Source organism: Dermacentor variabilis, chromosome 3 (genome assembly GCF_050947875.1).
Source record: "Dermacentor variabilis isolate Ectoservices chromosome 3, ASM5094787v1, whole genome shotgun sequence".
NCBI classification, from domain to species: domain Eukaryota; kingdom Metazoa; phylum Arthropoda; class Arachnida; order Ixodida; family Ixodidae; genus Dermacentor; species Dermacentor variabilis.
In genome coordinates, this window is record NC_134570.1 from 229,621,889 (window position 1) to 229,645,875 (window position 23,987).

General features: G+C 47.4%; 1 protein-coding gene across 4 annotated transcripts in view; it reads left to right on the top strand.

Annotated features, from left to right (window-relative positions):
• The first annotated feature begins 754 nt into the window (after window positions 1-754).
• Ube4B (Ubiquitination factor E4B) overlaps window positions 755-23,987 on the top strand; it is a 547,587-nt gene continuing 524,354 nt past the window's right edge. For 2 of the 4 annotated variants that reach the window (XM_075686926.1, XM_075686927.1), the window contains exons 1-2: window positions 755-996; window positions 22,494-22,585. In XM_075686926.1, coding sequence (XP_075543041.1) covers window positions 973-996; window positions 22,494-22,585 — 116 coding nt within the window. In that variant the 5' untranslated portion in view covers window positions 755-972. The remainder of the gene's footprint in view (window positions 997-22,493; window positions 22,586-23,987) is intronic. The other 2 variants (XM_075686925.1, XM_075686929.1) reach the window with 1 other exon arrangement.

Below are 23,987 nucleotides of genomic sequence, written 5' to 3' on the forward strand. Positions count from 1 at the left end.
AGTGCGCCGGGAACAAGCATCCATTTCCCGCGAGGAATCAATATTTCTTTGTTACCCACAACATGCTTGTAGTATTTCAAAATGTCGTCGTCCTCAAATTTAAGTGGCGTTCACACACTTTTGATTTGTTTGTGAGGCGTTTGTCTTTTCGGTGTAGCATGCGCTCCCAACTTTTAAACTCTCCAGCGTCTTGCGGCGGTGCGAAAAAATGGTGACCAGCGGCATCGTGTCTAAGGCCGCTCGTGCAGCCGGGGGCAAAACAGCACGGCATAGGGAACTTCTTGCTGTCATGAGATGCGGAAACGCTTCTTCAAGAAGCTTTTCAAGAGAGCAAATTGCGACACATCACACAACACCTACAAAACGGAGAAGGATAGCGACTGACGGTGCAGCGCAACCAACATGAAACCAGAAGTGAAAGCAGAAGTCAAGTTTCAAGTTCCTTACCAGAAACGCACTTACAATACAGAGCTCAGATATCACAATATTTCACAAAGAGGCTCAAAATTAAGAACTGTGAAATAACTACTTCTCAAAATATAAAACAGAAATCTAGCAGAAATGAAGCAACTTCTATCAGAAACGAAACAAAAAGTGACGAAAGACGCGATCGCAGCGCCGCTAGTTCGCGTGACCACCACTTCGGTCATCTCCCGAGCGGAGCTGCGAAACTGCGGCATTCTAGCCACCCTACCTATGCATACCACAGCGCAGCAGCGCCAGATTTCCCTCTAGGTAATGTAGTCAGAAACTCTATGAGAAACTCTACGCTTCGAGCTTCTTTGCTGTTTCATTACACACAGCCCAATGAACATCAACATCTCTGGTTCTTTATTCTATTTATGTGCCGAATCCGCGACGGCCGTGTTTCGTGCCGTCACTTTGCTCAAGTGACAAGAATGCCTGCTGGCCGTGTTCGTGGTGTGCTGTTCCTACTGTAGCTGTAGCCACTACTCGCGCAGCTGTGCCAACATGAGCGAACTGACGCCAGACGAGGTAAGCGGCAGCCGCAACTATTGCGGAGCACACGGCTTGCAAGTCATCGCGTGACTGTACAGGTTGCTGTCCCGAGCTGATATGCGCTTCTTGCTGCTGGGTGCGCTTTTCCCAACTGCACAGTGGCAAACACCGTGATGTAAAGTGCCGAGAATGCTCTTGGACGATCACGTAGGCGCATCTGCGTTAAAAGCGACCCTTCTTCGCCTTGTTTGTCTGGAGGATGAGCTTCTCCGTTTAGATTGCAGTTTGGTCACGCACCTCATAATGCTTCTACAATTATCTAAACGCTTCAACTGCGGAACCATGCGTACGGCGTTGCCACCACTCAAGCTTTGCACGCAAGATCGTTGCACGTTTTCTGGGGCCAGTTGCCCTTTCCTGTGAGCTGAAGTTCTCTGCCGCGCATTTTCCATCCTTGCTATGCAAATCACCATTGGTTCGATCACAAGACACGCCGCACATTCACCCATGTTTTCATAACGTTGGTGAGGCCACCCATGGAGCAAGGCTGGCAATTCTGCGGGCACAACCTTCCCATGTCCAAACCATGCCGGCACTGGTTTGGCCCCCTTAACGTTAATAACAAAGTAAAATATACACATGGACGGCAATGCAAACACAGTGTGGCGCGTTGAAAAGTATGTTGGAAGTATTTGCTGCTGAAAGAATACACTGAAATCAATGCACTGCCTACCACGAGTTGCCTTAATATGTTTTGTAAACTGCCAGTAGGTTTCTGTGACCATGTTAACACACATGGAACATTAGGTGCAAAGTGCCTTAATCATTTTTTAAAATAAAGTCGAATGCGTGATAACAAAGTATCTGGGGCCTCTGAAATCATTCATTGTGCAGGTTAGTTGTAAAAGTCGCGCACTGCACAGCTCAGCCCTGTGTCAAGCAATGTTAACGCTACTTTACATGACACAGGTGGACAACACGCTGTAAATTCTATAATGAAGGCAGTCATGTTACTTTGGTGGAAAGCTAGGTACGAAATACTTGTTTCTTCTGAAAGCAAGGAGCATCTCTTATATTAGCACTATGCAGTAGCGTTGCTTTGCTAAATGCATGCATGGTGCCTTGTACTTGTTTACATACACAAAAACACCATTTAAAACAGCCCCAAGCATCTGGACCCCCTTCCCAATAGTCGGGGCACTCGATAACTTGTGGCGCAACCCACACGAGGCTCCCACACTTTGCTGCCCGAAAAATGACATAAAAAAAAAAACAGAAATCCGCATACCTTTTCAACGACCATGCTGTCTGTGAGTACTTTGATGCACGGCTGCTGCACCCAGCTACTCATTGAATAATTGTGGCCTTCCATCGACTTGTAGGCTTTCAGTTGCTCATGGGTCGCGAAGTTCGTTGCATTCACAAGGTAATCCTTGATGTCTGTGAGATCCACACAAAGCAGGAGTCCAACATCGCGCTGAAGCTGATCATTTGAATTCGAGTGGGTTGACAGTCACATGAGTGCACTTTGTTTTCATGCGGGAGTTTGCTGTTTCGCTCAACCCATGTGCACACGTGCTTAGTGCATTGGTGACATACTAGATACCCAAGTCAGAAGACGCTTTGAAAAGAATGTTGGTGCATATGCTTAGTGGCGCAGGCCTGCCTGCGTAGGCAGCGCAAACAGTTATGGCAGACTCCACTAGCACTCCTAGCAGATGACTCCCTGTAGTCGACTGAAGCCACACACACAGGATGCAACTCTGGATTTACATGCACACTGAGCAACTCTCTTGCTTAAGATAGGATGGCATGTGTGCTGCTTAATCGTTAGTGTTCCCAAGGCTCATTTGTGCCACCAAGAGATTGGCAGAAAATGGAGGCCTTGTCAGAGAAAAGAAAAGATTATGCAGATGCCCTGCAGTGGGGGAACTGATTTATGAGAAGCATTTTGCAGGTAGCTATCCAGTATCATTTGGGATTCTGTGAAGTGTTACCAAGTGGACCAACATGTTTGTGTAAATCAAGCACTTGTGTGATGTGAGGTTGTGTGACAACAGCAGCAAGATGACAATGACGGCGATGGTATGACTGTGACACAAGTTTACAACATGCTAACTGTTCATTTTCACAGAGGTACTGTGTAGGTGTTTGCAAAAGAAACAGGAATTGTGACATCACTAGTGACTAGAGGTTATGCAGTTGTATGTATACCTACGTCTATGTGATGTGGTCTTTGTTGAAATGACGACGGAATTTGTAATAGCACGAATGTGAATATAGCTTGAAACAGCGTGAAAAGATGAGGGCATGAACAAGAGAACAACCATGACAGGACGAGCGTTGATTGCCAACTGAAGTTTATTCAGGAAGCGTTAGCCATTTATAAGCTGTGAAGAACACAACCTGAACCATCATGGTTGACAGGCATGCACACAGGGACACACAGGTGCAGGTGTTCATCCGTAAAAATCTGGAATTTCTACTTCTGCAAAGAAATGTTAAAACCCGTTTGGCATGGGCCAATCATGAAGGTGGTGCAATGTTGCACAGCATCTACGTTCGTTAGCTGCCGCAACTGGGGATGTGTGCCGATCCCCAAAGTTGCACCTGAAAGTTGCCGCGAGGGGAAAAACTGGCAGGGAATGTGGCCTAATGGTTAGAGCATCGAGCAGAGGTTCGATTTCACTATTGGACACTTGATTCCTTTTATTTATTGAAGGGACCTGAAATGGGGGCGAGACAGGTACCTACCTATTTAAGGCTATGGATGAGCCGAAGAATGCTTAGCATTCAAAAGCTGGTAGAAAACTGGCAGCCTTGTCCAAAAGAGGTGAGCTTAGGAAAGTGGTTCTGGGGAGTCCTCACTGGGGGTCCAACTGTGCTATTGTGCCATTTTGCTATAGTCCAACTTGCCTCCTCGTGGCTGGGCCCACTGAAGTGCCTTTTGTGCCAACTGCGCAGAAGTGCTGTATTTTCATGTTTTCACAGCAATGCAATGTTCTCAGTAGGGTTGTGCAATTCTGTACTCAACTATACAAATCGATTCGTGAGCATTCAAGGAATTAAGTTCGCGGCTTGGTTATAAAATTATATACTGTGCATGATTTACCGTCCATGGAATGGCAAGCTTAAATGGTCGCTGTTGGCCTTGTGTCTTGCTTCACAGTTGAGCAGCCCTTCTGATTGCATGGTAATAAAAAGCTTCGCGAAATGGCTGGACTGCTTCAAGTGTTCCAAGAAGGCTAATTTTTCTGCTCTGAAGCTGTTAAAAAATTCTCGTGCGGCCGCTCCTAAACTGCTCCAAATCCTAAAATAGCTGGGCTATCACTGAGTCCTGCTTTATTTAAGGGGGTATGGTAGGGTAATTGGTACATGTTAGTTTTAACGTAATATTTTAGAAACGGCTGCAGATATTTGCATCAAATTTCATGCTCTTTCAAAAGATGCTCTTGGGTACAACATGGGACACTATGTTTGGGATTGGGCCAGAGGAAAGGCAAACCATCTAGACACAAAGCTTCAGGTGTGTTTAATTATTTGATGTACCTTGTCTCTGCAACCATGCAGAGGATTGTGATGATATTACACAGTGTAATTCTAAATACCCGTAGGTCATATCTGAACTAAAGAGGTATCATATCCTCTTTGGAGGTTGTACAAAAAAAATATATATATATATGTATATATATATATCACTTCATTCATAGAGCCACAGGGGGGTTTCTTGCTGTGTAATTTTTTCCAGTGTTATCATTCATATTATCGGAAATTTTTTAGTTCAGAATATTTATGACTTGTAGTGCATGTGTACAAAGTTTCACTGGAATGGGCTGAACAATTTCTGAGAAAAGGTACATTGAATTTGAAAAGTTAATAAGAACGCAATTTGAGAAAAATGAAGTTTTCTGTTTGCATACTGCATGTGGATGCTCAAAATGCCCTAGGAGAATACATTTCACTGCTGACTTTATTGCAGGTGTCTCCAAAACCCTTCTTAATGTTCCTTTTTATCCGTCGTCCTTCCTTGCTCTAGGCAGAGTGATAGAATTCTGCCCTGTCAACACGCTCTTTGTCCATCCTGTCGAGGGTAATATTACCGAACACACCTGGAACAATTCTAAGAACCCCCAGAACTGCTTTTCATGCAGAATTACCGTCATTGTAGTAGGCTACAGCATTGTTAGTTGCTGTCTTCAATGTGTAAGCACTGGCGAATGTTGTGTTAAGGCAGCAGCACCAGATGAGTTGGTTGAGCGACTCATTGGTGTTTTGTGTTCGGCCATGAATGCATTTGCTCAGAAGACTGATTACCCTTGAAAGTTCTCTTTCTGCTCCATTTGCTGGGTGATTGTGCAATCTTCTGGGCAAGTAATACGTTTGAAACTCGAAACAAAGGCGACCACGATCGTAATGGTGTGAACGATAACAAAGACGAAACACACTACAAGAGCACCACTAGAGGCACATATGCTATAAAAGGAAATATTTTCGACAATATATGATCTTGACGTTATAGTCTTGCGGAAAACTGCAAGGTGGAGAGAAGTAATTAAGAGAAAATGAGACATCCACCCAATCGTAGCAATTGCTACAAAGAAAACTCATATGGGTTCCTCGAAAGAAAAGCCTCGCAGTTGAAGAAAAATTTGTCCTTGTCCGAGACTCGAACCCGAGACCACCGCTTTTCGGGGCAGCCGCTCTACCATCTGAGCTAACCAGGCGGCTAGCAGATGGTAGGACGAAGTCCAATTTGTCAACTCGAAACAAGAGTTTGACGTAATAGTCATTTGTAGAAAACAACTATTGTGTCAAACTCTTGCTTTTGCTGCAAGTTGTTGACAAATTCGACTTCATCCTGCCATCTGCAGGCTGCCTGTTTAGCTCAGATGCTAGAGCGGCTGCCCGGAAAGGTGGCGGTGCCGTGTTCGAGTCTCTAACCAGGAAAAAATTTTCTTCACCTGCGAGGCTTTTCTTTCGAGGAATCCGTATGGGTTTTCTTTGAGGCAATTGCTACGATTGGGTGGATATTTCATTTTACTTTAATGAATATATGAACTTTTAGTACAAATCATTTACTTGCCGCACACACACAAGCAAGAAAAGAACACGCCATAACGAAGAAAACTGCGAACGACAATGATAAACAAACCGGCCTCCAAATTCTGCCTGCCGTTTTTAAACGCCAGGGTGCACAGCAATTGAACCGCTTTGAGCGGGTGCTTGCGGTTGCGCTTCCGCAGGTTTGGTCTTAATAGTGCAATCAATTTTTCTGTGCCAAAATTGCTAATTTGATTTTTTTGAAGGGTTTACCGTACCATACCAACTTAAACCAATACTTTCCAGGTGCATTACACACAAGTGAGTAACACAAGATAGTTATAGTTATAGCAGGAGATGCCAAGCTCTTCCTCTCCTTTGTGGCCACAACCAGAACACCCTCATTCTCACTTAATTGATCAAAAGGAAACAAAAGACGTCCTTTGCAGTTGAAATTATGCCACCCGAAAAAGCATTTTCATTGTCCCAGGCTATGACATTGTTATCACTAGTGACCGGATTTATGGGCATTAAATATCTGGGATTTAGGCACCTAAATCAGGCACTTAAAGCCTTGATTTTGGCACTGTTTTGAAACCACAATCTGTTTTATGTATTGAATGTGTGCAGTCAATTTTTTCTTGGGCATTGCATTCACTTGTGAGGTCTGAAGTGGCAACCATATTGTGCATTAAGCCATAGCTTCACATGAGGTGGTATTTGTGTTGCTGCAGCCAACAGTCTTGATATATTTGTTGTGATGCTATGAGCAGGCATACCATATTTGCACAATTCTACTGCACAATTGTAACGTGCAGTTATATTACCGGCCAAATATTAAAAAAATTTACTTTGTGCCAGTTCTACCGCACACGTCGAGTAACATAACCAAAGTCGACACGTACCGAGTTGAAATGACTTCGTGGAACACAAAGGCACACAGACATGGAAACAGCTGAATCTTAGCGGCTAGTTGCTATTAGAGTCTGACGGCACGTCCTTCTCGCTGTCTACTACTGACCACAGAACATTATCTTCAGTTCCATCTAATGCATTCGAGATGCCACACTTCTTGAAGGCTTGTGCAACGAGTGTCTGCAAGAGGGCATTCCATGCACCATCGACACACCTTGCAATGTTTCTGAGCGACTGCAAACCAAGGCATAAAATATGCGTGGCTCTGCTATCGTAGACACCAGTGGAGCTGGGGGAAGTTAAGGCTTCAGAAAAATCCATGCCATCTTCCTCTCTGGCGGGTTTGGGTTGGGATGGTGCTCCATTTGAGGCACCCGCCACAACAGAAGCACTTTGTTGAAACACCACATGCGTCGGTGTCGTGTGCCAGATGCTGCACTGACACGGCGGCAATCGCCGTGCCTTAGCTTTGATGCATGCCAGCTCCGATGCCCTGTACCTGGTAGGTTCTTGAAATCTGCCAAAGCGAGCGTGCAAGTTTTTATAGGAGAGCAATGACGTCACACCACCTGTGTCTCCACCATGCCGCTCTTTCTCCCCCGCTAGGCTCCACCCACCCTCGCCGCATTGCTATGCTGTGCAATGCTATTTTTATGCTCTGCTTTCACTTTCTCTCAACTTTCGCCCCAGCTCGGCGAAACTGTGAACTTCAAGAGAAACCCAGCGAGGTTCTAACAGCTCCACTGTAAAAAACGTCCATTTGATGGCAGTGTGACTAGCTATACCATGCATTGAGATTTCTTTTTTGTAAGAATCTGTTTCATTTTTCATTTTGAGTAGACTTATTTAATATGGTAATGTGCAAGAAAATTTTAACGCACTTTTTATTAGAAAAAGGTGCGTGTTAGAATCAAGCAAATATGGTATTTACTAATCAAGTGCAGCTAGAAAGAAAGATGCAAGCTGCACCAGGAAAGCTCCTAAATGGTTAATTAGAGATGCTGAGATTCATGCCTAATAGAAAAAAAATACATTGAGTAAAATATGTTCATAAATCTCGATAAAAAACTATAAGAACAGTGACAGTAGCTCCCCAGGTATCATACATCTCACTTGGAATAAGCTTGTAGTCGGAGAATGGGTGCTCAATGTTGGCAGAGGTGACTAGAGCATTTTTGTGTCTTAATGCATTTAAATGGGATTCTTGAGATCCTGCAAGAACCTCAGAAATGTTTTTGAGCAGGAAAAAGATCTGTTTCTTGTTTAAATCAGATGCCCGCCATTGTGCAAGCTTTTTCAACAGCTGTTCCCACACCCAAGGGAAGCGTTAAACTTGTGTTATGGTACACTACCTGGGTCACTACTTGTTCACAAGAGTTGTTCCTCCCTTAAAGTGTTTTGTCACATGCTGCAACACAGGAGTGTTTGCATACAAATAGGAAGTCGGGGCTCACCTGCTGCAGAATTTGGGCCAGCTGCCATGTGAAAAAGCCAGAAAACGGGGACTACAGTTTGTGCAAGCTACCTTTTCTGTGCTGACCACTGCTGCCATCTTTCTCCCAGGCATTGTCATAAGTAGATGGTGAGAGGCCCTCAAAAGTTAACTGACATTGATAAGGATGGGTAAGATATTTTTGGAAAATTGGGAAAAAAGTAATACGTTCTCTTACCAATCCCACATTTCACGATGAAAAAAGAAACCATGTGTTTTGTTCTGCAGTTTGTATTAAGAAAGTGCCTCTTTGCTCAAGAGCAGTGAGCGCTGGAAGGGCCTTGAATCGGCGCACATTCCCTGTGCTGTGACCTGCGTGCAACAGATGGCACAGTGTCCTGCACCGTGACTTTGTTGTGATGCAGGGATGAGCACTGTTTTTCCTCTTGAATAATTCTTGCTGTGTGTTGCTTGGTCACGTTGCCACATGTGCTTCCTTAAGGAACAGCTTCTGGCCATGCTACTGGTTTTTGGGAAATGAAATAACCGAATGTGCTTTCAAAATGAAAAGAGCACCTGCAAAAGCATTTACAGCTGTTAAAAGCAAGTATGGGCATATACCAGGTGTTTCAGTGAACTTATTCTTAAAAGTTTAATATTTACCTGTGGTAGATTGCGCAATTCTATTCCATAGGCTGTTCTACTTGAAGAGGTGGACATTGTGCACAAAAAATTCAAATGCATAATAGAGTAATTAAAAAGATCACAAATTAAGTTTTTAACTAATTACCTTATGATACATATTGCAATTAACAACTTCTAGCAGGGAGCTCGCGAGGCGGATCCTCTTGAAACGAATTCTCAGGATGGCACCAGTTTGGAGATATAATTCCCAAACTCTGCCGAGAAATGCATTGACATTCCTGTTATGAGTTTCGAGATATTAATTCCCGAATTTTGTGGAGAGATGCGTTGGTGTTCCAGTTACTTTTGTGCTTGAATGCATAAAACGATGTCTTGTTAAGAAACTAAGTGCAATGACAGTGCATTTTTACCGCAAGTTTCACGGCGCATATCTCCTAAATGGTGTCGTCTACACAATTCCTTTCAAGTAAATATGCCTTGCAGTCTCGCTCGCTATAATTTGTAAATTGCAATATGTATCATAAGGTAACTAGTTAAATACTTAATTCAGGAATTTTTTTCATTAGTTGATTATGCATTTCAATTTTTTTGCAAGTAATGTCCACCTCTTAGAGTAACCAGCTCATGGACTAGAATTGTGCTATCTGCCACAAGCAATTCTTGTTTAATTTTGAGAGTGTTCGCTGGAACACCCTGTTTAGGCTCAAAGGAAATAGTTATTTAAAGGCACTATACAATCGGTGCTAGACCACTTCATAACACATAATTCGTGCTCACACCCTAGCAGGATGAGGCCCTGACACACAGAGAGAAGACATTTGCCTATAGTCCACTTTGTAGTAATCTTGGTACCAAGCAACAACGCACAGTTTTTGAATCTGTTAAAGGGCCCTTGAAACGCTTTTTTGTCACATGCCTAGAAAGAGATGCTTTCTCACAATAATTTCGTGTCGGAGCACTAGACAGTTGAATCCCGCTACAATAAAATTGACACGGTGTGCGAAAAATTTCGTTGTCGTGATATTGTTACACGAAAGACGAGTCAGTAAGGCGAGCAACTATTTACAGGTTATATTTACAACAGTGGTTGCAGCGCTGACCGGTTAGACTCACAGCGCGAGCCTAGTTCGTTCTTCCTCCTCTTTTCTCGAGTGATGGTGCCCATGCGCCTCTTTCAAACAATCAAATACCACACGCGTGTAGCATAATCCCCCAGCGGCAGAAGCAACGTCCGGAGTGTCTAAATGTCATCACTGGAAGGGTGATACTGCTTCAGTCATGTAACGTACACTATATCACTGGACTGGGAAGCAGATGGGGTGTCAGGGGCGATCTCGTAGGTGATGGGAGTCACGGCACTATGCATTCGGTATAGGCCTGTGTAACGAGAGAGCAGTATCTCTGACAGGCTTACCTGACGCAACAGAGACCATAGAAGCACCAAAGAACCAGGCGTCTCGGTGTCGCCGGTCGTACAAATGCCTTTGACTCTCTTGGGATTTCGGAAGGCGGTCACGGGCAATTTCCCTTGCGTGGGCACAGCGGGCGATGGCGTCAAGTGCATATTCACTGGTTGGTGCTGCGTGAACAGGGAGGATTGTGTCGAGGAGCATTGCTGGCTCTCAACCGAACAAAAGGATAAATGGGGAATAACTGGCTGTGTCGTGGTGTGAAAAATTCTAAACAAATATGACAAACGGTTTAGCTAGGTCCCAATCAGTGTGGTCTGTAGAGACATATTTTGCGAGCATGTCTGTGAGAGTGTGATTGAGACGCTCCGTGAGGCCACTTGTTTGCGGATGGTATGACGTGGATAGCTTGTGCCTCGTGGCACAGAACTGCAAGATGTCGGCGATAACTTTTGATAGGAATGTCTGGTCATGGTCTTTGAGAAGTTGTCGCAGAGCTCCATGTAATAAAATCATGTCGCATAGAAGAAAATAGGCGACATATGTGGCGCAGCATGTAGGATGCGCTTGGGTGATGGCGTAGCGTGTGGTGTAATCCGTGGCCACAGCGATTCACCTGTTCCCAGAGCTAGCAAGAGGAAAAGGTCCAAGTAAATCCAAACCAACCTGAAAGAATGGTTCCGCGGCAATGTCGAGTGGTTGAAGGTACCTAGCAGGGAGCGTTGATGGTGTCTTGCATCGCTGGCATTTCTCACACGCAGCTACGTATCTTCGAACGGAGCCAGCAAGCCCTGGCCAAAAGAAGCGTCGGCGGATCCGGTCATAGGTATGGGATGCACCCAGGTGACCGGCAGTGGGGAGGTCATGAAGTTTGTGGAGAACAGCCGAGTGAAGGTGCTTGGATCACAAGGAGTAATGCAGGGCCGTCGGGGTCAATGTTGTGGCGGTAGAGTACACCACCTTGATTCCAGGCGATCAGTGATGATACGCAAGCACGGGTCATGGCGCTGCTTGTCGGCGACATGGAGCAGTGGAAAAACAGAGAACACAGGCGTCAGTGTCAGTATCAGACGTAGAGGTCGCGTGTTCAACTGGGTAGTGAGAGAGGCAATATGCATCCTGGTGTTGGCATCCCGACTTGTAAGTCACTCTGTAGGGGTATTCTTGTAGCCAGAGGGCCCAACGACCAAGCCGGCCAGTAGGATCCTTGAGGGACGAAAGCCAACAGAGTGCATGATGGTCTGTGATTACTGAGAAGGGCTTGCCATATAAATATGGGCGGTACCTTGAAACAGCCTAGACAAGAGCAAGACATTCACGCTTGGTAATCGAATAGTCGCGCTCTGCAGTTGTCAGGAGCTGGCTAGCGTAGGCTATAAAGCGGTCGTGTCCGTGTTGGCTTTGCGATAAGACGGCACCGATCCCATAACCACTGGCATCGGTTCGGACCTCTGTAGGCGCAGACAGGTCAAAGTGGGCCAAGACTGGTGGATTGGTGAGAAACCTGATAAGGCCTGAAAATGCGGCAGCCTGAGAGGAACCCCACATAAAAGGCACGTCTTTCTTCAGAAGTTCAGTGAGTGGCCGAGCGATTGTTGCGAAATCTTTCATGAACCGTCGGAAATAAGAACAGAGCCCCACAAAACTCCGGACGTCTTTGACAGGCTGAGGTGCAGGAAAAGCCGCTACTGCTCGAACCTTCTCCAAGTCCGTTTGTACTCCGGAAGCATCGACGAGATGGCCTAGCAATGTAATCAGTCAGCGCCCGAAGTGGTACTTCGATGAGTTTAATTGGAGCCCAGTCTTGCAGAAGACGTCAAGGATAGCTGCGACGCGCTCAAGGTGCGTCTCAAATGTAGGAGAGAACACAAGGACGTTGTCGAGGTAACAAAGACAAGGTGACCATTTGAAACCTTGAAGCAGAGAGCCGATCATCCATTTGAACGTGGCGGGGGCATGGCATAAACCGAATGGCATAACCTTGAATTGGTAGAGCCCATCTGTAGAGACGAAAGCAGTCTTTTCTTGGTTTTGCTCATCGACGGAAATCTGCCAATAACCAGGTCGAACATCGGTGGACGAAAAGTATTTGGCACTGTGAAGACACTCAAGAGTGTCATCGATTCGTGGTAAAGGGTCAACATCTTTTTTAGTAATACGGTTTAGGTGGTGGTAATCAATGCAGAAACGCCACGTGCCATCTTTTTTTTTGGCGAGCACAGCCGGTGACGCCCACGGACTCGACGAGGGCTTAACAATGCCTCTAGCGAGCATCTTGTTTACTTGCTGCTGAATAACTTGCTGCTCTGCCATGGATACGGTCGGCGGTGGATGGGAACAGCATCACCAGTGCTTATCCGATGCTTAACAAGGGACGTCTGACCAAGTGGTCGATTGTCAGTGTCAAATATGTCATGGTAGGAAAGCAAAAGGCGATGTAGGGCGGCGGCTTGGTCAGGTGCAAGGTCCTGAGCGACTATGGGACGTAATGAGCCGTCGAGGTTCAGGGCACCCTGCGGGTAATCAGGTGGATCTAGAGACAAGTCTGCTGCAAAAGCAGTGACATGGTCGTCTGTCACTGACCGCAGCGTGGCCACCGCTATGCCTTCAGGTAACACTTGCTCTGTCAAGCCAAAATTGATTACGGGGAGACACACCCGATCAGCAGTAAGGGTTTTGATGGAGTGTGGCACAGAGATGTCGCACGTCAGGAGGACATCGCGAATAGATGCGACGACATAGTAGCCATCAGGCACGGTTGCCGTTGAGGCCGATTCACTGAATGTTAGGGCTTTTGGAGGTAAGCGAACAAATGCTGTAGTGCAGAGAGTTTTCGGTTGTTCAGGGCGAACGTCTGAAAGGAGAGGAAGCTCGAGGCACAGCATTCCAGTGGCACAGTTGATGAAGGCAGAATGTGTCGTCAGAAAGTCAAGCGCAAAGAGTAGGTCAAGAGGGCAACTGGTCAGCACGGTGAACAGGACTGGAACTTGGCGGCGAGCAATTCCTATGCGAGCAGTGCACATACCCCTGACGGCAACAGTGGTGCCATTGGCGACGCGTACGGCTCGAGTGATAACAGGCGTAAGAATTTTTTGAGGCTACGACATAGGTGAGCGCTCATTATGGACAGTTGGGCTCCAGTATCAATTAATGCCATCAATGGAACACCGTCTATGTCTACTTCAATTAGGTTCGTGTTGGTGAGGAGCGTCAACGGAGGATTTGGACAGGACGAACGGGATGCAGCGCTACCTCCATGAGCTGCAGGGCCTAGTTTTCCACCTCTCGGTTTGGCGAGAAAAAGCAGCGAGGCTGGGGTGACGGGGACCGACGGCATTGAGGCGATGGCGATCGCATGGAGGAGTGGCTGTCAGGGACATCAGAAGTAGAACACAGATGGCAAGGTGAATAACGGCGAGCGTCGGCGTATGGGCGAGGAGCAGGGAATGAGCTCCAGTACGATGGCATCCAGGTGGTGCGGCAGTGGCAGGATACATGACCAACGCGGTGGCAGCGGAAGCAGATCGGTTTGTCGTCTGCGGTTCGCCATCTAGCAGGATTGCATGGTCTGGGAGCGAAATACTGGTCATTACAGGTTGTCGTCATGGGAATGGGTGCAGAATCAGGTCGGGAGACAGAGCAGGTGGTAGGGAGGCCAAAATTTGCAATTTCTGGCCCTACAACTGCTTGAATAACGGAAATAGTGGGGGCCGCTTTGTCAAAAGTACTGTCAGGGGGTCATGGATGAAGGGGGGCCGGACTCGCTGCCTCAATGTCACGGCAGATGATACGTGTGACGTTCTTTGAAATGGTCACGTGGCGCTAAGAGCGGAGCAAGAGGATGTGGCAGGTGTGTTTGGGAGCTGGAAAAACTGTGAGACGACGCGGCGGCTTTTGGCTACCTCGAAGCGGTGGCATTCTTTCATGATGGCATCGACGGTAGAAACGTCGTTATAGACAAGCAAATTGAAGGCGCCGTCCGCGATGCCTTGTAGGATATGGCCCATCTTGTCAACCTCGGTCATGTGCTCGTCAACTTTCCAGCAAAGTGCGAGTACTTCCTGTGCTCTTTTCGCGCTGCCTGTTGGCGACCTGATAGATTGCCAAATAGGTTGCGAAGCCACTCTTTGAAAATGTCCCAGCTGGAGAGCTCGATCTCATGGGTGCGAAACCAGACACATGGTGTCCTGTCCAAATAAAAGATCACATTGGCAAGCATAATGGTAGGGTCCTAGTGGTGGCTTTGGCTAACACGCTCATGCATGCTGAGCCAGTCGTCAACGTCATTTTGGGCAGAGAATGTCCCAGGATCACAGAGACTAGGAACCGTAACATACGTTGTGGTTGCCGCTGCAGGTGTAGGTGGCGATGGGTAGTTCCATTGGAAGCCATGGCTGAGAAGACAGTGCGGCCGCTTCGGAGCTCCGTGGTGAGGACGGGGAACGTTCCACCTCCACCACAATGTTATGCGAAGGATGAGTCAGTAAGACGAGCTACTATTTACAGGTTATACAGTGAAAGCTCATTAATTCGAACTTCAATAATTCGAATTTATGGATAATCCGAACTGTACGATTTGGTCCGGCCAAACTCCACAGAAGTCTATGTATAAAAAAGTCCGTTAATTCGAATGCGAGAAGGTTCCTTCACGGACAATTCGAACTACGCTCGCCTGGCACACGGCCAGAGAAACGCGCCTACTGCCTACACACAAGGCTGCATTGCCTCCGGAACGGAGAGAACGGCGAGTGGAGGCAAAATCGGAAAAAAAATCTAACCGGCGCGGGGTCAGGCAGAAGGCAGCGGCGGCTGCCGCCTCTCCGTTCTACGTAACCTCTGAGACTTCTTTCCCATTGCGAATCTCGGAGGCTTTGCAAATCTTGTGCAGCTGCTAATGTTGTGCTTAGATGGCACGGCAAGTACCGAAACACAGCGAATCAAGTACGTCGCAGCTGCGCTTGCAATCAAGAACCAACGAATCAGGGTCTTCGCCACCTTCACATGTTCAGCGTCTTTGTCTCGGCAGTGTTCATCGGTTGTGCACCTCTGTTTTCAGCTTAGGAGGTATCTGCCGTCGCGATTCATTGTGGTGGTGTTAAGCCTCGACTAACGTTCGTTTCGGTGGACATCGGTGGTGTGGCACAGTCGGACCCAGAGCTTCAACTTGAAGATGGCGTGTGCCCGTGGCACACGCCATCACTTTCTGACACGCCAAATTTCTGACATGCCCTACTGCTTGCAAATGGCAGTGTACTGTTGCTCTCCTTCACTTTCGTTAGTTCGAACTTTCGTTAATTCGAACAGAAGCGGCTTCCCCTTGCGGTTCGAATTAACGAGCTTTTACTGTATTTACAACAGCGGTTGCAGCGCTGACCGGTTAGATTAACAGCGCGAGCCCAGTTCGTTCTTCCTCCTCTTTTCTCGATTGATGGTGCCCACATGCCTCGTTCAAACAGTCAAATACCACACGGGTGTAGCAATATTATCTAATACATAGGTGACACGTGACTCGTTGACACAAAAAGCAAGCTTTAATTCCAAAAGTCGGTCAGCTTAGCTTGTTTGCACTCCTTGCCTAGCGATGGCACAACTCTACTCTGGCATGCCGCCAGCAGAGCCATTGGCTCATCGTCGTCCTGGGACCCAATGCAATGCCTGATTGTATTAAATGCGTCCATGACCTGTGATGTAGTTGATGGTCCAGGCTCACGTTGCACGGCTGTTTCATCTTCGTCCAACAGAATACAGTCTTCTCGGACCCTCTTCAGTATTTCTTGGTTTGTCAATTCTTCGTGCACCACCACGCACAAGTCGGCTTGGATGTACTCCTTGGGATGTACATCGGCGGGCACATCTCCACTTTCCTGCAGGGCTGCTGATGCTGTGACTTCATCAGATGGCGACCTGTCTCCATCGCTACCTTTGTTCTCAGAGTTCGAAGTCTCGGCAACCTGTGCAGTGAACGCAGCATGGCAGAAGCAGTTGCAGATTATGGCACTTCTCATAGTGCACCATGAAACAGCAGTCATTTGGAGTGCCATGAAGATGTCCACTTCTGTTTCGTGGCCCAGCTGCATGTTAGGAAGCAGCCCTTGAATAAGGTGCTCACGGTGGGCCGGTTTGACGCTCTAGATGACCCCTTGGTCGAGGGCACGGAGCAAGAAATATTTAGGAGTGGAAACTCCACTGTTTGTGGTGACCAGGAAAGGTCACAAGCCCGCGGAGCCGTTATCGTGCTGGCGGCCTAGAAAGAAATTACCGCCGTTCAGAGCGCGCCGGAGTAGGCCGGAGCCGCCTGCCCGGGCGCTGCATTTCTTTTTTTCGCTGCGGCTTCTACGTCGCGCCGCATGGCGCCGCCACTGTATATGGCCACGACGGCGCATACAACAATTGTGACTTTATCTGGTCGCCCGCGCTCGCTCGCGCTGACGGGAGTTTCACCTCCTATATGTCTTACTCCGTGGTCGAGGGGTTGCAGGGGCGCAGTTCGGTGGGAAAAATTTTAACTGCATGTTTTTCAGCTCGACACCCTCTATTATGTGGGTGGAACAATTGTGTAAAAGTACACAAACCTTTCGGCCTTGCCTGCCCATGTCCTGGTTGAAGGCTTCGAATCACTCTCCAAAAACAGCCTGGGTCATCCATGCCCGAGTGTTAGCCACGTACTTCACGAGAAGGCTCCAATTTCCTTTGAAGCAGCGTGATTTGGCACTTTTACGATGACCAAAATCTCCCGCATGTCTGAATCATCCATATTAGCGCACAGGAGCGCGGTTATTCTCTTCTTACTGCGCTTGCCTCTGTGTCATCGCTGTCCCTTAAAATCTAGGGTTCTGGTGGGCAGCATCTTGTAGGAGAGCCCAGTCTCATCAGCATTATAAATATCCTATGGTGCGTAGTCTTTTAGAATGCCTGCGAAGCTGGCTGACATCCACGCAGTAGCGCCATCACTATCCACCAAAGCGGCTTCACCGAAAAAAATTTTGCAGTTGATGCTGTGGTGCGACTTGAGTAGGTTCAGCAAACCTATGCTGGTTTAAGGTAATCTATTCCTAGCATGCAAGCATAATGCAGTGCTTTCTGCTGCACAATATCACTGCTAAGGGTGATTTTCTTGGCCCGCGTCTCATTGAACCAGGTGTATGTAAACTGCCTTGTCCGAGTACTTGTGGACCGGCTGAGTCACTTTCTTGTGCTTCACCGACGTCCCTGAAGCAGTATAAAGTATAAATAATTTTGCTCACGTCTGCTTCGTAAAAAGCTTTGTTGAAGGGAAAAATGTGTCCGCAAAGTATAGTTTGTTTTGGAGGGAATTTCAATGCATTATGTTCTATGGGACATTGATGGGAACCCTTGTTGTGGCAAAAATTTCGTTGAAGGGGATTTCGTTGCGCCGGGATTCCACTGCAATAACAGAGGTACGAGGGCTAAACATTTCCAATCTCGGAAGCCATGGTGTTCCTTCTCAACTTTTGCACACTGCCGCCGTCACTATGTCCAGCCTACTTCAAGTGGTGCTGGAAGTGTTGCCTACTTCCAGTTGATTTGAAACAAGTGTGTTCCTGCATCGCTTTCCTGCTCAATTTTTCCCACTAAGCCTGGGCTACATGGAGTGACATTTAAAGACGAACTGTGCGAGGCGGATGGAGATGTGATGGCACTACACACATCGTTTGCAGGCTTGTGCAACATGGAGAAAAAAGGCGGGTGCCACCGCGGGCTACAAAGCAGCGGTTTCCGCTATTACTTCAGTTTATTTCCTGGTAATGTTGTAAATATCGATTAATATGTGTGTTTACGAATGTCTCTATATTGCTACGGGATAGTATTTCCAATGATGAAGAGCCGAGCAGTAAGAAGACGACAATGACGATTTGAAGCTAGCGCGGGCTGTTGCCTCTTGGCCAAGCGCAGCGTATTTTCTTGTAAATATACTTGTACATAGCTTTTCATCTGCGTCTTCCTCCGTAACATATCTGGTGGAGGTGGACGTTCCCTGTACCTCGTCACGGAGCTTCGCAGTGGACGGTACGTCGAGCCTTCCTTCATGGCTCCTGGCGACGACAACCCGACTCCGCCGGCTCCGACACCTGCTGCCACCTCAACGACCTACATCACTCTCCCTGCTCCCCATGATCCTGGCGTATTCTCGGGCAAAGATGGGGAAGACGTTGATGACTGGATCAGCCTGTATGAACACGTCAGCCGCAATAACCGGTGGGACCCTACTATTATGTTCGCCAACGTAGTCTTTTACCTCGGTGGCACACCTAGAGTTTGGTATCGCACGCACGAAGATGAGCTTACCAGTTGGGATTCACTTAAGACACAGCTTCGAGACTTGTTCGGCAACCCCTACGGTCACTAACTTGCCGTGCAGAAGGCGCTCTCCGGCCGTGTGCAGACGTCAACAGAGCCCTATGTCACGTACATTCAGGACGTGTTGGCTCTGTGCCGCAAAGTTGACACTCACATGAGTGAGTCCGACAAGGTTGCCCACATCCTCAAAGGCATTGCCGATGACACCTTCAACTTGCTCGTTTGCAACAACGTAGCGACGGTGGATGCTGTTATAAAAGAGTGCCGCCGCCTGGAACTCGCTAAAAGTTGAAGTATTGAGCAGCAGTTTGCCCATCTGCCCAACACCCCAGCGACATCTTCCTGTGCCGACACTCCTCGTCCCAACAACACTGCCGATGTTACCAGGATCGTCCGGCGTGAGATCGAGGCCGCCTATCTGGCTGCCTTCGACTCCAGTTCCACCAACACATCTGCAGTCACGGTCTCACTGATCCAGGCAGTTGTTCGCCAAGAGTTCGAAAACATGGGTCTTCACACCATCTGCTCGGCCCATCGTCCTGATACCCGCCTGGCTTCTTCGATTCCGCCCCGTCCCGCATCTTCTTACCCACCACGTTTCCACAACCCATCTGAATGGCGCACTGCTGACAAGCCCATTTGTTTCCACTGCCATCGAATCGGGCAGATTTCTCGGCACTGTCACAGTCGCTGGAGTTCGCCAACCCGGCCTACTTATACTGCCTACTCTCGCCCCCCAGGTGGCCCTTCTCGTCCCTATGCCGCACGCTCCGATAACGCCACCGCTGATTCTCCTGCACCGAACCGCTCCTATTCTCGTTTGCCTTCGCCCCAACGACGACAATCTCGCTCTCCGCAGCCCCATCGCTCCTATTCGCCGATTCCCTTTGGACGCCGCTCCCAGCCGGAAAACTAGACGATGCAGCGCCTCGAGGTGACGCTGCATTGCTCCCTACGCCGCCAAATCCTCTACTGACGTTGCCCACTCATCTGAACCTTCTTGACGTGCAAGTCGAGGGTGTTTCTGTGTCTGCACTCATAGACACTGGGGCGCATTTGTCCGTAATGAGCGCTGACCTTTGTAACCGGCTCAAAAAAATTATTCCCCAGCGCAGTCTGCGCGGGCACTGTCGGCGCCATTAGACACTTGATGCGATGTTTCCGTATGCCGCGTTGCATCACCGCAACCTCGACACAGCACACAAAGCAAACATCACCACGCCGTCACGCCGACACCAGTCGCACAAACGAAAAACGTGGCCTACTCAGAGCGTCGTGCATGAAGAAAGAAACAAATCAGCTGCTGGATTGTCTTGACATGGCTTACTAAGCTGAGACCGGAACTGCTGTAGCTACAAACCAGGCAGAAACGATGATGATTAGCGGGGATCTGCAGTAGCGCCACTTCGTGGGGCAGAAGGAGGCTCCGTTCAAAACAAAAATGGTGTTCAGCAAGTCCAACCATGCACCGGTCCGAGTCGGGGCATGGTGTTCTCAATTGAGTTGCCTCAAGGAGTGTCCGAAACGAGAGTTTGCAAGGTGTCTGAACTTTCGGCAGATGTTATGCATTATGGTCTATGGGGAGAATGGCGGTGCCGCGACGCAGACCGAATAATCGGGCATGTCCGAATTTTTGGAGTCCGAAAAATCAGTCAGCGACTGTAATCGAATACAACCCAGGTCTACAGTGAAGCCTCGCACATGCCCTCATAACTGCCAGCCACTGTTCCTCCGCGAGGCTGCAAATAATTCGTACTTCAAACTTTTCCTGTTACCCAAATCAGGTGGTAACAAATATAGAATTATTAGCACTTAAATTTATATGTTTTGTCTCGCCTATTATGTGGAATGACGAATGCCTGATTCTTTATTGAACTGAAATAAAATGCTTGCTTCGCTGTAACTATGCAGTATATTGTCAAGTTGCACTTCAGTTGGCAGTGATGTTTGTCATGAGGAAAATCGGGCTCAGCAGTGAATGAACTGTACCGCAGACTTTTGAAGATTTAATTAAAGTTTTACATGCCAAAACCATGAGTCATGCCTTGGTGGAGGACTCCGGAAATTTGGACCAACTGGGGTTCTTTAATGTGCACCTAAATCTAAGTGCATGGGTGTTTTTGCATTTCGCCCCAATAAAATATGCGGCCGCCTTGGCCGGGATCTGGATTCGATCCCGCGACCTCGTGCATGGCAGCCCAACATCATAGCCACTAAGCAACCATGGCAGGTAGACTTTTGAAGAGTGAAATGCTCAGATTCCATACACTTTGTCCATGTCTGTTGCACACCTAATTGCTTCCGTCGATGAAAATACTCTTCAAGAACAGCAGACGCTCCGGAGGTATCAAGTACGATGCCATTTTGAAAAAAACGCATGCCGATATTGTTTGCTTCTGTGATTGGCTGACGGAGTAATACAACCCCACGTGGGCCGTGTGCCTTGGTTGTCAACTGCTATTTTTTTTTTTTAGGTTGTATGCTACCATAGAAATCTTTATTTTACACTTTCACTTTTTTAATTGTTTTTGGCAGTGTTCTTCCTGCGTGAGTCCATTTGACGTGGTTCCTAGTTTGCCTAGTAAAGGAGAGGTGTATCTCACAGGCGTACCTGTGACATACACCTTATTTCATTTCTTTTTTGTGGGTTTACGCATCTTTATGGCGAATGGCGGGCGTTAACATTTGTATTAGTCAAGGTACCCCCCCCCCCATTTGCATAGAAAGGTTACCTTGGGTGTCCCCCCCCCCCCTCAAAAAAAAAAAAAAATCATGGGTATGTGCCTGACTGGAGCACAAGGCTCCTGTTATCACGTTTTCTGTGCTCGTGTTTGTGATAAACACATCAAGCAGTGATTCAGTGCAGGTAGTGACACGTGTGGCTGTGTTCCCTAAAAGTGTATGCCCATTTGAATCCAGAGTACTGAAAGGGGTGCTCGATTTGAAAAATATTGTAATATATCTATGTTAATATCACCTCCAAGTATTAATTTATACCTGTTTCGTTTACATAACCCAGAAGCCTATGTAAATGATCAATGAAACAAACCGTGTTTCTGTCTGGTGGTCCTTATGCGACACACTAAACATATTAGTGGGATAGTACACAAAAATGCTCAATCTCATTCGTCACGAAAGACAATTGTGTAAGAATTTTTTAATTTCGTTTGTTTTTCGCTAAGATGGCTCGAGGAAACAATGGACGACAAGCGCGTGTATATTTGGAAAGCATATATTCTGATTGCAGCTAATACTTCAAGCAGGCCAGCTTGCTATAGTTTACATCACTGAGGAATTCCTCAAAGAGAAGATGCTAGGTAAAAAGAGACTTCCGATTTACCAGCTGGGGAGATGGGCGACCACGGTGGTGGCGGCCATAACAAAACGTGGTTGATTAACCACTTGCTGGTGACTAAAGAGACTCGGGCAAGTTGGAGGGATTTCATGTGACACGCCCAGTGGGGCTGATAGCGCTTGCTATTCCCATGCTCTGCCGGCTGTAAAAATAAGGCTTACCCGTCTCCCCAAACCTGCTAGCGCTTGCACCCGATGTGACCTTTGCCATGTATACGAATGTCATGGGACACAACGGTTGCGACTAGTTGAACAAACCAATTACTGATTAAAATATTACGATATGAAGTTTTAAACAAGTGCTCAATTTTAAATAAATTATCTTGTGACCAATTGCAATGCTTTGAGAATATTTTTAAACAGGTTACTCGTTGATGCTGAAAACTGGGCCCCAGTGAATGTGGTGCTATTGTTCTCAGCTGCGCAGGCGACGCCTGGCACGACTAGCTGTGAGTGAGCTGTGCTCGCAGGACGCTATGGAGACAGAAGAAGAAGATGGCCACAACAAGAGGTGCGTGTGCATACACTGTTTCACATGTTTCAAGAGGTATAAGCATGGTCCGTTACAAATGAGTGGTACTGCAACAATGCTACAATCATTGTTTTGTTCTCTGTTAGACCTTCATTCAAGTTAGCACATAAGGATGTCCATTACACAAGACTGTCCACCTTTCTTGGTTCACTAAAAATATTATGGTGTTGGTGGTCCTTATAAGGAAATTGCAGGGTAAATGGTGTATTGCATATCAGTATCAAACAAGCAGAATTTTGGCTCTGCTTTTTCTTGGCTTCTACTTGAGTGTGCAGAAAAAAAGAATAAATGCATGTGCTGTATTGTGCTGTGTTGTGCTTGAGAAAGTCAAGTGCATCGGGTTTGCGACATGTTGAAATGATTGTTATCACCGGGCATGCCTGCTGACAGCAGCTTTAAGGCACATCCCTCTGAACCCTCTCAAGCTTGTCCCCTCTCCTACCTGTACTGAATAAATGCAGCAATAAATAAACCGCGGCGACTACTCACCAGCTCACACTTGGCTCAGTTGCATTGTTTGCTTGAACGATGCGATACAGTGTCAAAAGTCGGGTGCAACAGCCATTGCCAGTGCTTCACAACCCAAGGAGCCAATATCGAACTAGTGAAGCCTCCTGAGCCGCTACGCCTCAGTGGTGACATCGCTAAATAATAAAAGCTTTTCGACCCTTTACCTCCTGTTGACAAGTATATTCTGTTAAGAACAGCCCGCTGAGGTGCAAGTTTTTCCAACCAGTTGCGAAAGCGGCGTCAACTTTTCCTGGAACGCCACCACAGCCCTCTAGCCACACAGCGTCACTAAGTCTACTGTGTCCGCAGGACAATGCGCTACGTCCGCCACTTTGCGTTGCAGGATTGCCGAGATAAGTTCGACGAACCAGGCTTTGTGACGGAACCCGCCACCGCTGACCCAGTCTGCTGTGAACAAGGGAGTGCCTGAGGGAACGTAGTTCGAGGCCCCTTCCTACGCACCGTTCCTGACATCAGCCCCGAGTTCTGCAAAGACTGTCTGACCTCGGTTGAGGACCGTGAACCTGTGCGGAAGGGAGTGTGTGTAATCCCTCATGCAAATAGGCGGCTCGTCTACGGTGCCTGGTCGGCCGTTTCCCTCACCTTGGGATCGAGGGAGGACCGAGTGTTTATAAACCGTTGTTGTGCGGCTGCTCAGTGTACTTTCTCTCGCAATCATGCTAGACTGATGAACTGCAACGTCCTTATGTAGATACTGTAAATAAACCCATATTCCTCGTTCTCGATGAGAAGCAGTCCTTCCCTTCAACAACGTCCGCAGCGTGGACAAGTTGGACAACGGCATGGACCAGCTACCATCTAATTTATGCCCGACTCCAATCTCGACAACTGGTTACGAACGGTGGGATTG